The sequence below is a fragment of the Podarcis erhardii genome, assembly GCF_964252035.2.
Source record: "Podarcis erhardii genome assembly, chromosome: 5".
In the NCBI taxonomy this organism is placed as follows: Eukaryota; Metazoa; Chordata; class Lepidosauria; order Squamata; family Lacertidae; genus Podarcis; species Podarcis erhardii.
The window spans coordinates 39,486,128-39,498,521 of record NC_138509.1 but is presented as its reverse complement, the minus strand read 5'-3'; the positions used below and the strand labels follow the sequence as shown (position 1 = coordinate 39,498,521).

The 12,394-nt window shown below is 41.6% G+C and overlaps 1 protein-coding gene across 2 annotated transcripts in view; it reads left to right on the top strand.

Annotated features, from left to right (window-relative positions):
- LOC309342596 (gamma-aminobutyric acid receptor subunit pi-like) overlaps positions 1-12,394 on the top strand; it is a 44,683-nt gene that overhangs the window by 11,223 nt on the left and 21,066 nt on the right. The window contains exons 2-5 of one of the 2 annotated variants that reach the window (XM_081863312.1): positions 1,787-1,876; positions 5,273-5,376; positions 11,140-11,207; positions 11,597-11,814. In XM_081863312.1, coding sequence (XP_081719438.1) covers positions 1,821-1,876; positions 5,273-5,376; positions 11,140-11,207; positions 11,597-11,814 — 446 coding nt within the window. In that variant the 5' untranslated portion in view covers positions 1,787-1,820. The remainder of the gene's footprint in view (positions 1-1,786; positions 1,877-5,272; positions 5,377-11,139; positions 11,208-11,596; positions 11,815-12,394) is intronic. The other variant, XM_081863313.1, reaches the window with a different exon arrangement.

Genomic DNA, 12,394 nt, shown 5'->3' with positions numbered 1-12,394 from the left:
GAACACCAGGACAACTCCTCCCTCAGGGTAATTATTTCATAGCTCAGAGTGGGGACAGGGCCTAGGTTGCCAGCGAGCACACAGAAAATTATGGCAGCTGATCAGTTGGACTAGGGATGCACACACATCATACATTTAAAGTGAACTTTCCCTAGAGAATCCTGGGAACTCTAGTTTATTAAGAAAAGTGGTTACTGTTAGGCAACAAAGGTGTTCAAGGAGTATTGATGAAGGATTAGGGAGAGAAGGTAAATAAATGCTTCGTATTGTGTTTCCACTGGTCCCCATATCTGTCCCCTCCCTTTGGAAGAGTTTGTAAATTTGCTATTCCATGCATGTTTTCTTCAGAATAAGCCCCATTAAACTGAACACAGCTTACTTCTGACTAAAAATGCATAGGATTAGCTCCTTGTCAAATAGACAATGTTCTTCAGCTAGCTAATAAGGAAAAAATGTAAAAGTTACTAGAACAGGGACTTCTTACACCTGAGGGTGAAATTGTTGGTCTTCCGATGAAAAAGGCAATTGTCAGTAAAATCAAGTCCTAATCTGGAGGACTGCAAGTTAATCAAGGTCACACTAGCGTTTTTTTGTTTTTTCATTTAAAGAAAGAAGCTATTGAGGTAGAGCTATAGATGTTGGTCAAGTAGCTTCCGTGGCTCCAAAAGGGAATTAGACAAATTTATGAAGCATATATCTATTGGAAGGCATTATCTAGGATAGGGAAATTAAAGCTTCATGTACACAGGCAGCGTATACCTGCAAAACAGACATTGTGGACAAATGAGAGGTCTGTTGCCTAACTAACCAAGTGAGGGATAAAACAAATTCCTTCCAGTAGCAAGTGAGGGATGTTGGACTAGGTCAGGGAATGGAATCTGTGACACTCCAGGTGCTATTGGACTATTCTGTGTTCTATTTTATTGCTTATCATATGAAAAGATGGTGTTTCAGGTTTTTAGGTGTGTTTTTTTTTAATTGCCCTGAGGAGATTTCATTAAGGGACAACACAGAATCAGCCTTGAGTCTCCCAACTACAAAAGTGTCAGGGCGGTTAGAGTCCAGGGGTCAGCAAACTTTTTCAGCAGGGGGCTGGTCCACTGTCCCTCAGAACCTGTCGGGGGGCCAGACTATCTTTTTTTGGGGGAAGAACAAATTCATTTGCCCCACAAATAACCCAGAGGTGGATTTTAAATAAAAGCACACATTCTACTCATGTAAAAACATGCTGATTCCCGGACCGTCCACGGGCCGGATTTAGAAGGTGATTGGTCCAGATCCAGCCCCCGGGCCTTAGTTTGCCTACCCATGGGTTAGACAAAACAGCAGCCATTCTCACTACTATTGATGGGGAGAGAGAGAGAGAGAGAGAGAGAGAGAAGCCTACAAGAGAAGGAAAGCTGTGACTCCAGTAGAAAACTTTTTTCAAGCCTAATTGCAGTGAGGGGAGAGAGCAAGGAGGGGATAATGCATTTCAGGTGGGGAGGGCCACATATGGCCCACATTCCAGCTGTTTCCCACCCCTGCTTTAAAGTTCAACTTAAATAAAAGGGAATTGCTTCCGTTTAGGACCGAAGTGTAAAACACAAACCTGCAAAATTGGATTAAGCTAATCCCCTCTGAACACTGTCAGGATTAAGTAATGTTACTATCTGCAATTTCCCCAGTGATCCCTTTTTTCTTTTCTTTTTTAAAGTCACCCTTGGTAACCTCATGTAACCTGTTAAGACTCTCTGTGTTCTTCACAGTGCTCTGTGAGTAAGGCTTTTGCTTCATTTGCTTTTAGGAAAGAAAAAGATTTTTGGGGGGAGCCAGCTCCAATGATGTACACCTCGAGCTGGGGTTTCAAAGCCCTTTCCCTAATGATATTATGCAGGTAAGAGACGGCGTTTGTTGCATTCTTCCTCTGTGCATGCAGAATCATTTGGGGTGGGAGCAAAAGGTTATTGGGGCATTTCAAGACAATGAAACTTGGGAGGTGAAGAGCTTGCAAGGAGCTGCCTATCTCTACAGCTTCTTTGATCAGGCCCGCCCCCTCAGATTCTCTTGGTCCTCCTTTGACCCCCATTACCCACCTGCCCCTCCCATCAAGATCCTCATTTTCACCCACTACAGGCAGATGTGGAGGATGGGAAGCAGAGGAAGAGAAGCCGTGTCAGGATCCTCCCTTGGGGCTTTCCAAGAGAGAGGGGGGAGGTGCTTCCCCAGGTTTCCACCTTGCAACTGTATTATTCACTAATAGAATAAGGAGCGAAAGGTGGTCAGGAAATCCCATTACAATCAGACCTCGGGTTACATTTGCTTCAGGTTGCGTTTTTTCCCGGGTTATGGACCCGCCAAAACCCGGAAGTACCAGAACGGGTTACTTCCGCGTTTGGGCGGCAGCGCATGTGCAGAAGCGCTAAATCGCGCTTTGCACATGTGCAGAAGTGCTGAATCGCAACCTGCGCATGCGCAGACGCGTCACTGTGGGTTGCAAACATGCATCCTGCATGGATCACATTCGCAACCCGAGCGTCTACTGTATTTTCACTAGTCAAACTAATAAGTGATTCCTTCTTTTGCACAGCTGATGTCTCCATTAACAGAGGGACAGTAGTTTTTGTGTCTACCCATCATGGACTGTGCCAATGCTAGTTATTAGTCATGGTGGCTATACGCTGCTTTGGTTCGCCAGAAGCGGCTTAGTCATGCTGGCCACATGATCTGGAAGCTGTACGCTGGGTCCCTCGGCCAATAAAGCGAGATGAGCGCCGCAACCCCAGAGTCGGCCACGACTGGACCTAATGGTCAGGGGTCCCTTTACCTTTACTAGTTGTTGGGAAAGATGGAGGGCACAAGGAGAAGGGGACGACAGGATGAGATGGTTGGACAGTGTTCTCGATGCTACTAAAATGAGTTTGACCAAACTGCGGGAGGCAGTGGAAGACAGGAGTGCCTGGCGTGCTCTGGTCCATGGGGTCACGAAGAGTCGGACATGACTAAATGACTAAACAACAACAACCAGTTGTTAGGGAGGGACTACGGAGAAAGCTGTTAATTGTCACGTCCCGTTTGTGGGATTCCCATAGACATCTGGTTGGCCACTGTGGGAAACAGACTATGTGAAGCTTTGGTCTGGTTCAGTGGAGCCCTTATTATGCCCAGTAGTGTTTGGTGGATCAGTGAAGGTGGGGTTGCATTGCATACCTGGTTTCCGTATGGCAAGTATCACTGCTGCTGTCATGGACTAGTTGGACACAGAAGAGTGGTGGGGAGAACCAGCTAGGGAAACCCCAGGGGGAAACACTCAGAGCCCAGGGAGTGGTGGTGGGACACCGATGAGTGGTCAGAGGGAGAAGACGTAGAAGAGGAGGTGTCAGAAGCTGAAGAAGTAACAGGGCTTAGTGAGCTGGGAGAGTCTGTGGCAGAGGGGAGTCCAGAATCAGAGGCTGGAGAGGAGAGAGGCCAAGAGACAGAGATGAGTTAGGCTGGTGAAGAGTCACAGGTGTCTCCTCTTCCTGCTGTGACAAGCTGCCCTCCCCCCATCTCCAGAAGATGGCTGAAATGGGCAGAGCAGTGGCAGGCTTCATGCAGGCAGTGTCTCTGATTGCTTGGGGAAAGCCCTGAAGAGAAGAGGATATAGACGGCTATGGGGAGATGAGTACTTTCAGTCTTGGCAACTGATCCACACTGGTTGCCTTTGGTATCATTCTGTTCCTGTCCTTTATAACTAAACTCTACGCATCTAATGTTAATGATTGCAGATTTCCTGTTCTCTTTGACTTCAGCTAAGTGCGCCTTTGCTTGAATATACTATGCTAGTCGCTATAGAAACATGCAAAGAAAAGTGGTTCCTGACTAAAGAATTTTACTACCTAATTTGGAAACAATCAAATCTGTTCAGTCATGCGTTCCATGGCAGGGGATGGTGCACGCATGTTAAGTTTCTTTGTGAGTGAAGGGCAGGATTGTGTTTCAAGGTATTGCTCCCCAGCCGTCTGCTTTCATAAACTATGCAGGATTTTATCACATTTGAATTTTTATCCTCAGATACCTGTCAACAATAATTGCATCCGATTTGTATGTTGTGATAGGGAACATCATCCCTGCACAGGCAACTGTGGGGGTGGGTTTTTCAGGGGGCTCACTCAATAGACAGACCAGCAGATCAAGTGGATTATGGGATTAAGTTTCATATTATTTGTGCACCAGGTTGCAAAGGTGATATCTTTATTGCATGAGAACCAATTGGATCCACTGGCCTGCCTAAATTCAGTGCAAAGAGGACACAGAGGTATATTTGCACTTCCTGTATCATAATTTAGATTTTGATATATATGTGATAATCATCAGTACACATACAGGTTCACATGCATATGGGTTATTCCCCCAAATATACACATGGATACTATGTCATTGAAATAAACATCAGGGCTCTTAGAGATAACTTTTGGATATCATTTGCTTTAACTAAATATAGTCAGAACAAACCGCAGATATCTGGGTTTGAATGTAATATAGATACTGGTTTGTTCTAGGTGCAAGTAGAACCTTTCATTCTCTTCCTATTATACAGTAAGGCAGGGTTTCCCAAGATTGGGTCTGCCATCATCCCTAGCTAGCAGGATCAGTGGTCAGGGATGATGGGAATTGTAGTCCAAAAACAGCTAGACACCCAAGTTTGGGCAACTCTGAACTAAGGAGTGTATGAGGCCTAGTTCTGCCACAGCTCATACCTGATCACTATAGTAACTTGTCTGTACCAGGACAAAATTCATTGTTGTTCTGGAAATGGAAACTGTAGATTAGCTTGGTGCTCTTCTGACATTTTGGCATACAAAACTCTCTAATCATAGCTGGCCATTGACCAGGTTGGGGTGCAGAGAACAGTTCTGGCATGTAAAAATATTTTCTGATGTATTTTATCTCTTGGGGAAATTTGACTAAGCAGATTTCATGGTATATAAAAATAAACTTCATTTTATCAGATGGGAAAAAGCCTACCTACTATTATGTATCTTGCAGAAATGGTAAACAAACACTGAACACTTTAGAAATTCATTCAGCTATCAGGGCAGTTGTACCAAATTTGGGCCAGATATAAAACCGGAAGATTCTGCTCCTTGGGGGATAAAAGCTTTATCAAGTCTGGCATTTTGGGAAATGCTCTTGTTACATGTAGACCTTATGAGATGGAAAAGCAACACAACTTCTGTGTTAGAAATTTGGCACAGCGTTTCGTCTGTGACAACAGCCCGAGAATAAACTCCCTGTTCTTTTTCCTGGTTAGATTAACACAAGTTTCTCCGGCTGAAGAAAAGGGTGAAATTCTTCCTCCAACCATACAGAAAATAATGAAAGGATATAACAAGTATCTGCGACCGTTTTTTGACAGTAAGTAGGAAAAAAAAGTTTTGATGGGAATAGGCTCTTCTGAGAGTTAGACAACAACTGAAAAATGAGAAATGAAACCACAATTAAAGCCTTTTCAATCCTGTATCTTTGGCAGCATCGTGTCATTTTAAAAGGTTGTTCTATCTCCCGAGCTGCAGGGTTTAGAAGGAACCTGAAGGGTTAGCTCTGTCCCTGTGATACCGAACTATGATCTGCCATATCTAACAGAAGTGACAGACCGGCCTGTATAGTCAAGATTCTTATTTATAATGGCCCAAAAGCAAAGTGCAGAAGGAATTGAGGAGCCTGTGGTGCAAAGAACACATTTGCTAACTAAGAAGATCCAGATATCAGAAGGAATCCAGTCATGTGCTAGAAGGGAAATGTGTTGTCTGCTATCGTCCGTACTATATAGACTGTTTTGGTGTTAACTTATGACCTCTACAGCCCTGTCATAACAGTGACATGTTTCATAATTTAGATCTCTAGGGAACACCACTGGCTCCTTGTGCACTTTCAAGTGGTACCAGAGTGCCTAGTAAAAATAATAGTTGGAAATGCTGAAGAAACAGAGGTTGGTTTTTTTCCTGTTTGCTGAAAAAGAACCCACTTCTCTGTGTGTATTTAAACTATAAAAAGACTGAAGAGAAAGTATCCCGTTTGCTTTTTTAGCTGTGCAGCAACAGCTTCAAACAACAACAAAATCCTTGCTATATGCTCCAAATTATGCATTATGCATAATTATAAATAATGATCAAATTTAATATAGGTATATTAGATGCTGGGGAGTAATACAGTTTTATACCATCTACCCAGTTAGTAATTTAGAATGGTATGTTTATTTTAATGTGTGTTGCTGAACATCATTTACAACTACTGCAGATCTGAGGGATGCACTGGGCTCCACGTTAAACCCCTCCTTTTAAATAATTGTGAAATGAATTAGACTAAAGTAGAGACAGATGTTTTAGTGCTGATTTGCCTCCCCCCTGTTGCCCTGGGAGACAGATGCTTTGAACACAGAGAATGAAATATGGAACAACAAAACGCACCACAGGCTGAACAGGTTGCATCTCAGGCTATGTTGAATTTCAAGATTTGGCTGGCTTTGCTGCCAAAGCAGAATCTACAGCAGAATCCCTGGTTTCGTGGGAAATTTGGATGTGAAACTGTTGGCTCTTCACCTTCAGTTTTTAAAACAAGAAGTTAAAAGTGTGGGTTGCAGAAGCAGATGACTACATTTGAATGCTCAGTTCTAAACATCCTACCACCATTGCCTAATATTTTATTGAGATATTTGAAGAAGTTGATGATGTGTAATGGCATAAAACAGAATTCTGGGGCATTTAAACATAATCTTCACTTTGCATTGGAAGTAACCTTAGTGTGGTTACTTCTGCCTCTTGCCTAGTAAAACATGTTAAATTTCTAATTGAGCTTCAATGCATTCTATGCAGCCTTGTCTCTCATCAAATGATATTTCATTGCAAAACTGTTTTATTCATTAGATTGAATAAAAGTAATTTCCAGTTTATACATATTAATCCAGTATTCATTACAAAATAAAGCATTCACATCTATCGTAAGATATTTAACCTTTATTGGTTTAGCCCTCTGGCCTTCCAAAGATGGAAAAAGGGAATAGTTTTCTATTGCCATCTACTGGAGAGAGGCAAGAATAATTTCAAAAACTTCCCTTAATGATGCAGTAGGTAAGCTCAAGGATCTTGGGATCAATCTTTTTTACAATTTGGTCAAATTTTACCAGTTTACCATTAGAGGAATAAATCTCACATATGTTATCTGGTTATTTTATTACAACACATTAAATCATTTTATCAATCAGAAACAACAAAGAGTCTTGAAGACTTACAACCGTTATTGTGCATTTAAGGTGCCACAAGACTCTGGTTCTGGTACTCAGGTTGGTAGCTTGCTTTTATTTTCAGAAAGGTAACCAATTTATACCAGCTGCTATTCAAATTTTTCAAGCTAAAGTGTCATCCCAGATACTTTTTGGGATCCCAATATGGATACAAGCATATAATAGTAATTTAGATAAGATACAGTCAAGTTTCTGGAGACGTATTCTGAGGCTCCCAAGTCCAATCAAGTAAGGGGCAATATGTGCAGAACTAGTTATACACACAATGGGGGGCCACCAGGTGGCGCGTTGGAAGATGGCCGACAATAACATCTCTCTGACCCATACGAGGTAATTAAGGGGCTGCTATGGGAAGTATGCAGCCTTCCCTCCCCCCCCCAGGATGTGGGGGACCCTGTCTTGCCAGCGGTGTTCACAATGCACCCCCTGATCCGAGAGACGGGGGTGCTGAACACTTGGCACGAGCCCTCGGTGAAGTCAGCTCTTCCTGACGCGGATTCCAATTAGCGCGTGCTGGTTGCTTCAGCTCGGAATTATAATTGGAAATATACGATTGGAAAGGAAGCTGAAGCACATACATCAAGTAAAGCTCGAGATAAGGCTGCTGATTAATGGATCTCTGTGACCGGGAGTGATGGACGGATAAGTAAATCTTCTGATGAATCACCACTAGGAGACTGTATGTTTGGAACGAAGGGGGTGGGGTGGAGGAAAAAACCTTTTTTTCTTTACACGATGTGATATTAATAACCCTTCACCCCAGAAAGAAATAAGATCGTCGCATTTTTATCAATCATAAGCAGGATTTTAAGAACAGTGTGGAGATGGATTACAACAGAAGAGAAGACTGGTGAACGGTGAGGAAGAGGAAAATTTTTATGACGCAGTTAAAAAATGGTGTCTCGCCAAGACAGGCTTGCCGGAGAAAGAAGGACAGGGGGGAGGAAAATCAGGATCGTTCGAAAGAGAAGGAGTGTTGGAATGTAAGTCTGACCTGACAGAGCCCCCTGATTTGTTTGATATATCTGGCTAGCCTGAGGAAAAATAAAGGACAGACCAAAGGTTAACTTTGTTTATGGAAGAGACGAACAGAGGCTGTCCCTGAGAGAGATAGTTTTTGAAGAGTACAAAACCCACACAGAGACGCCAGTTTCCAGTCTGCTTGTGAGAACCATCAGAGATCGCAAAGAAAGGAATATATGATAACAACAAGATGAGAAAGAAAGTAATAAAGGACTATCCGGATCGAACTGGATAGAATTGTCTAATTTCAAGCAGTAAAATATGTGATGCCTGGAGCTATCCGGAATTTTGGACTCGTGCCGAGCTTGATGTATGGGTACCCTTAACAAAATTTAAAATTTGGCTGTATAATCTGGAACTAATGTGATTTGAATAATGTGATGTGACTGGCCTGTTAATAAAAATTATTTTTTTAAAAAAAGAATTAGTTATACACACAATGGAATATTGGGTGTAGGCTAGCACTATAAAATGCTGTGGTTGCGTTGCCATTTCCATTGCCAACCTTTGAGTCTGCTCTCTGACTTACTTAAGGATTCTTATAAATCCAGATGGTTTCAGCTCTTACATAGCAAAATCAGATCTATCGGTATTGACTTGGAACTCTTTCATAATTCAAGTGAGCAATAAATTTATTGCAATATTCAAATCCGATTAAGGGACTCTGAAAAACAAAACATCAAGCCAGCTGTAAATAAAATTTGCTCCCCCAAGTTCTATGGTTTAAGTACACCAGATAACAGGGGCGTTTATATTTCAAAATTAATAATTGCAGTCCAACGCAGGGCCTTTATGTTAGCCCAACTGAACGTTTCCCCCTCAGCTTCTGTCAAGGGCAGATATTTAAACATCCCCAGAAACGATAGACATTGTGGATGTTCTTTGAATGTGCCAGACACAGTAGAACGTATTCTTTTCTACTGTCCATTGTAAAACCAGCTACGTAAATGCAAGCTATTTCCTTTTTTGGGTAGTCTAACATCACGGCACAATGAAAATATCAGATTCTATCTGTATGACATTAACCCGGAAGTAACTGCAAGGGTGGCTGAGTTTTTATCAATAGTATCTCTTAGAGTGGTGAATGGCACTATTTAGCAGGAAGAAATTCCAATGAAAATCCTTGTTGTTACATATTTTTACATGGCTGTTTATTTGTATATATTTAAAATTTCTATATATGGATGTTTTATGATAGCCTACATTTGTAATGCCTAATAAAGGTTTGGTGAAGAAGATGATTATGTATTTAAGGTGCAACAAGACTCTCTGGTTACGACTGGACATAATGCTAAATGTGGTTTATTGTTATGGGAATGAGCCCAGGTAAGTCTCTGCCATGCATGCCTCCCCCTTCCTTCTCTCCAAGAAAGAGATTGGAACTTTTCACCCTAAACTGTGGTTGATCTTAGTCAGTGGTGTGAGATCAGTGGACTAGTGGGACTAGGCTAGTCCCCCTGGTGCTTCCTTCCCAAAGCCCAGGAAACTTCTGCCCAGCTTAGAGAAGGAGGTGCGATATTCACACCCCCTTGCAAGCTGGCACCTCTGGCCCTAATTGTTCCCCTATAAAAATTCACCACATGCCATTGATCTTAGCTGTGGTTTACTTGAATAAACCAGCTTCATAAACCAAGGTTTGAAGTTGGATAGTTTCATTAAAACAACTTAAAGCTAACCAAAGTTTGTCCATATCTGGACAAAAGGGCAAATTGTTATCTATAAAAAAGAAAAAGAAAAAAGAGGAAGCTTTCAGTGTCCTCCTAGTGGCCATGCTGAAGGAAGAAGGAAGGGGAACCCAAAGTTTGCCTGAGCTCATTGCCATAGTGATAAACTGCAGTTTATCATTACATTCAAATGAGGCCTCTCTTGTTTTTGCTGCAACTGACTTGCATGACTGGAAATCTATCGAGATGCAAAGTCCATTTAGCTTCACTAAATGCGGCAACTGTTTTCTTTGCCTTTAAATATTGGAAATTTTCAAACAGTATCCACTCTTCCCGTCTTAAGGTGAATTGCTGGGACTAAATTTGAAAAGACCTCTTCTGTAACAAGACTAAACTCTGAAGAATAACTCCTCAGACACATTTGCAAGTTGTTCACATGCCAAACCCAGAAGCAACTGCACCATCAAGGGACATCTGGATGAAGCAGAAGGATGCAAGTCACTGAGGGAAGGGAACCCTCATTGCAGTTTCGTCAGTTTTATATCATTCCCAAAACTGCAGAAAAGTGGGCAGCATTTCTTTGAATTACTTAAATAACAGCAGGATTGCTGAAGATTTCACAAACATGGAAGGATGCATATACCGAGTGTTTTACACAGAGTAGACCCATACTGAAATTAATGAACACAATTAAATTAATTCTTTCTGGATTGAATCAAACAGACCCCCTCCCCCCAAGTCATTATATGATTTTAGTATTAAACATCTTTGCTAAATTAACATCAGTATTTTTTTTAAAAAAATACATTTGGCCTTAATGTCCAGTTTTTGATGTGCATTCTTATTTCCAAATGGATACATTGCACTGTATTTCTGTGATATAGGGATTTCTGCACTGTTTCCCATCCAGGAAGCCCTACCCAGTGCAACTGCTGAAGCTGGCTAAACAACTCCAAAATGTGCTCAATTGTCTTCACAGGTTTGCTCCGAGACCACCTCTGGCCCGCAGAAACTCCTGTGAGACTAATCTTTCTCCCTCAGGAAAACTGACCTTGGAAGTCCTGTTTTTATCTCCAGTCTCATGTAATCTGCCACAGCATAGTGATGAACTCTCAGTACCGAAACAAAGACCACAACCCCTTACTACAGACTGAATATTAATTTTATGCTATGTTTGTGCATCTATTTCAGATGGCCCTGTCTCCGTAGGAATGAGTATGGATATAGCAAGCATTGACACAATATCGGAAATAAATATGGTATAGTAGTATTTTTTTCCTTACTTCATATTGTATTAAGTATAACAGGAAACTCTTTCGTTCTCCTTTTGCTTCCAGCATCTTTGCTAGACTTTCAGAATAAGGAACCAATATCATTTAAAAAAACAAAACAAAACACCTTACTAAAATACTTTGGGGCAACATGGCCATTTTAATTCATACTGCTAAGCTTGTATCCAGTGCTGTGCGAGAACAGCATTTCACGCACAAAAGGCATGTAGCGAGTTGCCTTTGAGAACCTATCCCTTTTGAAACTGCTATGAGTTAATAGTTGTTGTTTCTATACATATAGCAGATCAAACAAAAGGGGTATGTGTGTTATAATGTATTTAGTTAGCTGTCTGTTTTAAACTGTGCTATCTTCCCAGGATTACACAGCTACCATATTCCTAAGACAACGATGGACTGATGAACGCCTTTGTTTTGAGGGTAACAAGAGCTTAAGCTTAGATGGCCGCCTTGTGGAGATGCTTTGGGTACCAGACACCTTTATAGTGGACTCAAAAAAGTCTTTTCTTCATGATATCACAGTTGAAAACCGTCTAATAAGAATATATCCCAATGGAACAGTCCTTTATGCCATAAGGTATGCTCATTGCCCAAAGAGTGCTTTTTCAAAGAGCCCTTCTGAGATTGATTAGAATGAATTGTGACTGTTTTAAGTGGATCCTCTTTCACCAGCTACGTTATACTAGACCAGATAGATTCCTATTTGTTCCATACTTTCAGAGCTGCTCTTCCCTCCATCACAGTTAATGGGAAAGCTTGCTTGTGGGAGAGCTGTATGTGTATCAGTTCTGTGCCAAATGTTCACCTAGAGGCTTTCACCATGCCTTGCTCACCTCTTTTCAAGTTCAGATGTTCACTGTCTTATCAGTAAATCCTCTGGCACCATCTTTTTAAAAGGAAGAAAACAGGGATTGCTTCATGCTGCATATGTGAAGCCAACAATATGGGATTACATAGCCAATGTGATGATGATTGACAATGTCACATGGCCAGTAAGATCTGACTAGCTGATAATGTCATGAAGGCAGTTCATAGTGAGGACAGTGTTGCCTTGCCATCCTTCTCACTTTGATGGGCAGAACAGATGAACTGAAATATTATAAACTATTTTCAAAATTTGTTTCTGTACAATTGGGGTAACCCTTTTCAGGATCTAA